The following is a 7,500-nucleotide window of genomic DNA, read 5'->3' on the forward strand; positions in this document are numbered from 1 at the left end:
CTCTCTCAGGGCATGTATTTAATGTATGTCTCTCTCTCAGGGAATGTATTTAATGTCTCTCTCTCTCTCAGGGGATGTACTTCGTGTCTCTCTCTCTCAGGGGATGTACTTCATGTATGTCTCTCTCTCAGGGCATGTACCTCATGTATGTCTCTCTCAGGGGATGTACTTCGTGTATGTCTCTCTCTCAGGGGATGTACTTCATGTATGTCTCTCTCTCAGGGGATGTACCTCATGTATGTCTCTCTCTCAGGGGATGTACTTCGTGTATGTCTCTCTCTCAGGGGATGTCTCATGTATGTCTCTCTCTCAGGGGATGTACTTCGTGTCGTCCGTGCTGCTCATGAGGATGAGCATGCCTCTGGAGTACCGCTCCATCGTCAGCGAGGTCCTGGGGGAGCTGCAGTTCAACTTCTACCACCGCTGGTTCGACGTCATCTTCCTGGTCAGCGCCCTCTCCAGCATCCTCTTCCTCTACCTCGCTCACAAGCAGGCCCCCGAGAAGCACATGACCCCCTGACCCCCCAGGGGTGACCTTCGACCCTGGAGGCGCAGGGACGTCCGGAACTCTGGCTGGAAGACTCTGTGTTTATAGAAGACTCGGTGGTCTGTGGCGTGCGAGAACGGAGGAGGAGAGAGGAAGTGGGTTGGCCTGTACTTCCTGAATCAGGAAAGCCAGTGATTGGCCAGGTGAACTCGGTGTTGGGGGAGAGGCGGAGCCTGCTGAGAAAGATGGACATGTTTTTATTTTGGGGTTGATAGACTGTGGGCTGGGGTAAGACTTAAAACGTTATAATTTGGTTATCGGGACTAATAGTTTTTTTGAAAATACTTGAATGTTCTGATGATGTGGGTGTGCTGTTTCTCTGTTGGCCTGAGAAGCTGTCTTCCTACCTTAATTAAGTCATCCTGACCACAGATGAAGTCCCTAACAAGCGCACACACACACGCACGCAGACACACTCTCACTCACTCATTCCTCTCTCCAAGACCGGACTACAGCCAGATACGTGCGTGTGTGCGTGTGTGCGTGTGTGCGCGTGTGCGCGTGTGCGTGCGGAGAGAGTGAGAGAGAGAGCGTGTGCGTGCATGTGTGTGTGCTCACTAAGACTGGCTATGGAATAAACAGACGTGGCCATTCATCTGTGTTGTGTGTGTGTGTGAAACTTCACTAGCAGAGACAGAGGAAGCATAGCAGCTAGAGTACATCAAACAGGACAGGAATAAAATAGTCAAACAAGGACTTGATCTATCATGGTTTAATCAAGAGCATTCAGAAGAACATTTCCTTAAGAACATTTTAGTTGGAAGACGGTGGTTCTCCAATTGAGTGAGTCTAAATTTGTTTTAAATCTGTGTGATTTAATCTGACACTACACAAACGACGACAGTGTTAATTATGGCATAGGTCATCAGTATGGCCCGTGTGTCCGAGCTCAGTATGATCTATCAATCAATCAATCAAAGCTTTATTTGTATAGCGCATTTCATACCCAGAAGCAACACAATGTGCTTTACAGAGAACAAGGGAGGTGGGCATACGACCCACTCTCTACATATTCCAGATATATATATCTAGCCGGTCTGAACCATCGCCTGACAGAAAGCAGACTGATCCAGACTGATCCATCCAGTCACGCAAACGTAATGAATAAATAGACTAGCTGTGAAGTGCTTTAACTAGTGAGTTAGGCAGGTAGGATACCTAATGCCTCCAGTCCTACTGTCCGGAGGTGGAAAGCTGTTTAACCATTAGACACAGTAGATTTGATCTACAAATAGAGTATACAGTAGAGGCTCGATATCCATATGAGAGTGATCTGCAGGGCGGGGGGCATGGAGGACTGGCTACAGGTCAGGAAGTTGTTTCTCATTGGCTGGACGACGACTCAGAATTTCACATCTACGCTCTCATTGGACGAGACGGAAGCCACGGACGGCGTCTGAGAGAGGGATGGAGAGATGGTGAGAAAGAGAGAAGAAGATGGGAGGGGCAGAGAGAGAGAGATGGTCAAACTACTGACTAGGACATATTATTTTAGTTCTAATTATAATATTATAATATTGATGTATTGCTTTCTATTGTAAAGCAGGATGGATCAGTAACGTCGTACCCTCTCTCGTGTCTGCGCTGGCGGAGTCTCTGGCCTAGCTTCCTTCTTCTCCTCCTCCTCCTCCTCCTTCTCCTCCTCCTCCTCCTCCTTCTCCTCCTCCTCCTCCTCCTCCTCCTCCTCCGTCACCTCCTTCAGGGCGGCGGGGGGCTTGTGTTCCCAGACGGGGGACGGCGGCGCGGCCGAGGCGGCGAGCTGGCGAGTGACGGGCACGCCGCGCATGCCCAGCTGGTCGTAGGTGCGCTTGTCGGCCACCAGGAGCTCCAGGGAGGCGCCGCTCGCCCTGACCAGCCTCACCACCTCCTCGTGGCTGCTGCTCTCCACGTTCACGCCGTTCACCTCCACCACCACGTCGTCGTCCTCCAGCCCCGCCCTGTCCGCCGCGCCCCCGCTCACCACCTGAGAGACGACGACCGCACAGAGACGAGGACGCCGTCAAGACGACGACTGTTGCGTTCTGACATGTGGTTGAGCTCGACGTTGCCCACCAGGGGGCACTGGTGCTCTTGTCAGTGATATGACGTATGTAGTGTGCTCTACAGGCATCATCTGCCTACTCTCCCTGATAAAGTGTGGGTGTCATTGATCCAGCTGCAACTTTTGTCACGTTTGTTCGGTCGTGATACTAGCTGGGCGTGTAGGCGCGTCGGCCGCTTCCACGGAGCTCTGTCACGTGACCCCCTGACCCCCAGGGTGACGGTCGTGATACTAGCTGGGCGTGTCGGCGCGTCGGCCGCTTCCACGGAGCTCGGTCACGTGACACTGTGGGGGCTGCGTCTCCTGGTTTTGACGTAGAACTACTGAGGCCCTGTCCGTCGGGAGAAGAACCTTCCCAGTCTAGGACCGGAGTCTAACCGGACGTGGCCCGGAGCCCGTCGCTCGCTCCTACCTCTTTGATGTGCTGTCCGTGCACGCCCTTGATCCCGTTGAGGTGGAAGCCGTAGCCGGCCTTGGTCATCTCCATCCTGCACAGCCTGGGCCTAAGCTCCTTCTCCTGCGTCACGGGGGCGGACGCGCAGCACGGCGTGGGCATGCCGATGGCCTCTGGGTAGCTGGGCGGGAGGAGGGACTCCCTGGCCTCCTCCCAGTAGAGGAGGGGAGACGCGCCGCCCTGCGAAGACGGACATGACAGACGGTCAGCGCCTCGTTCCTTCAAGCGGGAAGCTGAGGCTTGCTTTTTGACGTTGAGACAGGGGGTCAGGGATATGGACAGGTCATAGGGGGTCGTGGAGAATACACGTTGATACGTCGCGTATTATCACCCTACGCCTGAGTGTCAGTCAGTGTACTCACCATCTTGTACATGCTGTCGGTCTCGGCGTCCACCACTAGGAGGCAGCACTTGACGCCGCACTTCCTGATGCACTCCACCACCTGCTCGTGGCTGCAGCTTTCTACTTCCTGGCCCTCCACGGCGACCAGCCTGTCCATCTCCTTCAGGCCCGCCATGTCTGCCGGACTCTGTTTGTCGATGTCCATGATGTAGTGGCCTGTACGGACAGATAGGGGGCAGTACACCAGAGTATTTGCTAGTATGTAGCCTACTCTCCTGTCCTGGTGTTCTCATGTTTGGAGGGGGAAATGTCTTGTCTGTCTATAACTGTAGTGCTGTTGTTGTTGTCGTCGTTGTTGTTGTTGACAGTTGTGTGAAAGGGGTTTCTCTTCAATGTATTATCACACACACACACACACACACACACACACACACACACACACCTGTCTTGTTGGGCTCGACCCTGAGGGAGAATCCGTAGCCGTCTGGTGCTTTTGTCAGCTCAGCGATACGAGGCTTATGTGGGAGGTGCTTGGTGGTGGCTTGGCCCGCCCCTATCGCTATACATTTGTTCTTGTAGTACCTGTCAATCAATCAATCCATCACGTAATTAACCAATCAAACGATCAATCAACCGTCAACTCACCAACTCACCCACACCAACTTAGTGTAACAGTGTTTTACCTGTCGGTGTCCTGATCCACCAATAAAAACATGACGCTGCCACCAGCCACCTTGATGCGTTCCACGATGGCTTCGTGAGTGGCGCCCTCTACGTTCTCCCCGTTGAGTTCCACCAGACGGTCTTTAAGCTTGACCCCCGCCCTCTCGGCCACGCCCCCCTGGGTTACCTCGGTGATGAACGACCCCGGCTCATCTGGAATTACATTACATCACATCACATTACATTAGTCATTTACAGTAGCTGATGCTTTTATCCAAAGCAACTTACAATAATACCATTTAATGTAGGAAAAGCCAATGTACTACTTGCCAGAACTCACAGGTGCATCTCATTTCTAAAACAAGTGACTAAGAGCATAATCTAGTGCTAAAAGCAAAGTGCAAGAATTGCAACCTAAAAATAAAATGGGTGTTTAAGAGGAAAGATCCTGGTAGTACTTCTTGAAGAGGTTAGTTTTGAGCCTGCGGCGAAAGATGGGCAGCGACTGTCGAAGCAGAATGTCAGAAAGAGAAAGGCTGAACTTTTCACAACCAGGCCAGGTCAAGCCTGGCTTATGTGCGTGGCTGGCTTGTTTCTGTTCAGAACTGGTAGGACGGAAGCTAGTCATGCCACTGAAATAACTGTGAATTGAAATGACATGAAATGATGTCTGATAAATTAAGATAGGTCTTGTCGCCTGGACACATCAGTTCCAATGCTTCCAATGTTAATCCTACACAATAAGAGCGAGATAGCCAGTTAGCTCATGAGCTCACAACAACTAGCAGCAGCTTCCATAACATTAATGGTAGCGGTCAGTGGCTAAAGCAGTTACACTGATGATTCCTGTAATGTGAGCTATTTTGCTGCAACTGGTTCAACTTCTGTTTCTGGACAAAGGTAAGGGATAAACCCAGAAAACACAAGGCTAACGGACCTACAGCGGGTCCCCGATGGACGAGTTGGCGGACCTCCGGTGGAATATAACACAAGGCTAGCAGACCTACAGCGGGTCCCCGATGGATGCTCCACCACCATTCCACCGGTAGTTAATTGTCTATATCCTAGGCCCATTGGCCGTGGGGTCCGTGGCGTGGTGGCGAGACTCCGCCTCCTCGCATCTGAGCGGTTCGGGTGTAGTGCAGTTACTTCCGGGCAATCTCCATACACCCACTGGTGAAAACTGTGTGTCTCTAGCCCGCTCAGGGGCTGAGTTGTGGAGTTCATGGCATGGATAGTGGCGTGGTGGTGAGACTCCGCCCGCTTGGGTCAGAGCTGATTGAGCGCAGTACAATGACCTCTGGGCAATCTCCTTGCACCCACTGGCGAAGACCGTGGGTCTCTAGCCCACTCAGGGGCTGAGTTGTGGGATCCTTGGCGTGGATAGTGGCGTGATGGTGAGACTCCGCCCCCTCGGGTCAGAGCTGGTCGTGGACAGTGTACCTCTCTCCGGGCCACCCACCTGCCCCCACCAGTGAAGACCCTGTGTCTCAAGCCCACTCAAGGGCTGAGTTGTGGGGTTCGTGGCGTGGTGGTGAGACTCCGCCCCCTCGCGTCATATGGGTCGGGGACTGTGGAGCCCTCTCCGGGCTACCCACCTGCCCCCACTGGTGAAGACAAGTGTGTCTCTAGCCCACTCAGGGGTTGCTGCCCTCCTGTGGCCGAAAACGGTAAATGCTCTTGTGGTAGCAACATAGAACTGCAGGTTCTGGAACCACTGTCTATCTAAGCCTGTTGCTGCCCTCCTGTGGCCGAGAACGGTAAATGCTCTTGTGGTAGCAACATAGAACTGCTGGTTCTGGGACCACTGCCTCTTGTGGTAGCAACATAGAACTGCAGGTCAACAATGGGACGGAGGCACATAGCGAGTAAGCCAGGGAGGGAACCAGGGAGTGACAACTGCTGGACATTTGCTATCCTAGGTGCGCTGGCCACGCACAAAAACAACGAGCTCCTCACTGCCGGTACATGTTGAGAAAAGGACAGGACAGACAGACAAAAGAGAGGCAGAGATAGGAGAGTTAATTCCCAGCTTGATCAAACAGTATGATGCGATTATGATTACAGCAGAGGGGTTTAGCAAGGCTGGCCCAGTCTAATCAGTTCAGACTGATTACTGTTGTCAGTCTCATTCAATCTCTAATCGGCCGTGCCCAGCCCAAGATAAATTAAGAGTTTATCTCTCTCTCTGTCTCTCTCTCAAGTCAAGTCAGGTCAAGTCAAGAGGCTTTATTGGCATGACGTGTCATGATAAAATGTTGCCAAAGCAGAAAGGCATCATCTTTTGCCACAGGCTCAAAACTCACCTCTGAAGAAAAATAACCTACTGTAGAATCCTCGGTCCTCTGTAATTTTAGACAGATTTTCAACCTCTCATTTTTAGGTACAATTCTAGAATTTTTTTTATTCAAACAGTTAAATGATTTTCTAGATGCAAATTGTATCCTTGATACTTTTCAGTCTGGTTTTCGAATGCATCTGAGCACTTAAAAACACTGACACTGAACACCAAATGCCAAGTCAGAAACTTAGGTATCATGTTTGATTCAGATCTTAATTTTGAGGCCCCCCTCCCCTCTCCTCCCCCTCTCCTACACCTCCTCCCCTCCTCCCCTCCTCCCCCTTGCCTCGGACAGAGCGCAGAGAGAAGCTGTATCCGGCGCTGGTCTGGACCAGGTAGCAGAGTTTGGGCCGGGGCGTGGGACCTGCCAGCCCGTTCATGGCGGGTCGGGGGCTGGGGTTTGACAGGTCCACGCCGTCCGCCTTGGCCTGGACGTAGGAGCCGGGGTCCAGAACATGGAAGGAGACCGAGGCCCCGCTGTCCTTCACCAGGTCCACCACCTGACCATGAGACGCACGCACGCACGCACGCACGCACACACACACACACACACACACACACACACACAGACTTGGTTGGTGTATGGTGCCAGGATCGCATAATAGGATAAGAGAGAAGAGTGGACAGGAAAAAAGTAGAGTAGAAGGAGACTACAATCCCAGGTGTTAGACAGGATTACCAGGTGTTAGACAGGGTTCCCAGGTGTTACATAGGATTAGCAGGTGTTAGATAGGGTTACCAGGTGTTACATAGGATTAGCAGGGGCTAGATAGGGTTCCCAGGTGTTACATAGGATTAGCAGGTGTTACATAGGGTTAGCAGGGGCTAGATAGGATTACCAGGTGTTACATAGGGTTAGCAGGGGCTAGATAGGGTTACCAGGTGTTACATAGGGTTAGCAGGGGCTAGATAGGGTTACCAGGAGTTACATAGGGTTAGCAGGGGCTAGATAGGGTTACCAGGTGTTACATAGGATTAGCAGGGGTTAGATAGGATTACCAGGTGTTAAATAGGATTAGCAGGGGCTAGATAGGGTTACCAGGTGTTACATAGGATTAGCAGGGGCTAGATAGGGTTACCAGGTGTTACATAGGATTAGCAGGGGCTAGAC

General features: G+C 52.0%; 2 protein-coding genes across 2 annotated transcripts in view; one reads left to right on the forward strand and one right to left on the reverse strand.

The window, feature by feature from the left end:
• Positions 1-1,083, forward strand: part of LOC311313029 (Golgi pH regulator) — a 14,490-nt gene extending 13,407 nt beyond the window's left edge. The window contains exon 14 of the mRNA XM_084443050.1: positions 314-1,083. Coding sequence (XP_084299176.1) covers positions 314-520 — 207 coding nt within the window. The 3' untranslated portion in view covers positions 521-1,083. The remainder of the gene's footprint in view (positions 1-313) is intronic.
• An 806-nt stretch (positions 1,084-1,889) lies between these two features.
• Positions 1,890-7,500, reverse strand: part of pdzk1 (PDZ domain containing 1) — a gene marked incomplete at both ends in the record, with an annotated part of 7,255 nt that continues 1,644 nt past the window's right edge. The window contains 7 exons of the mRNA XM_084443532.1: positions 1,890-1,943; positions 2,241-2,510; positions 3,001-3,222; positions 3,405-3,601; positions 3,828-3,967; positions 4,069-4,261; positions 6,676-6,889. Of these exons, the coding sequence (XP_084299658.1) occupies positions 1,890-1,943; positions 2,241-2,510; positions 3,001-3,222; positions 3,405-3,601; positions 3,828-3,967; positions 4,069-4,261; positions 6,676-6,889 (1,290 nt within the window). The remainder of the gene's footprint in view (positions 1,944-2,240; positions 2,511-3,000; positions 3,223-3,404; positions 3,602-3,827; positions 3,968-4,068; positions 4,262-6,675; positions 6,890-7,500) is intronic.

This window comes from Borostomias antarcticus (assembly GCF_949987555.1).
Source record: "Borostomias antarcticus genome assembly, chromosome: 9".
Taxonomy (NCBI): domain Eukaryota; kingdom Metazoa; phylum Chordata; class Actinopteri; order Stomiiformes; family Stomiidae; genus Borostomias; species Borostomias antarcticus.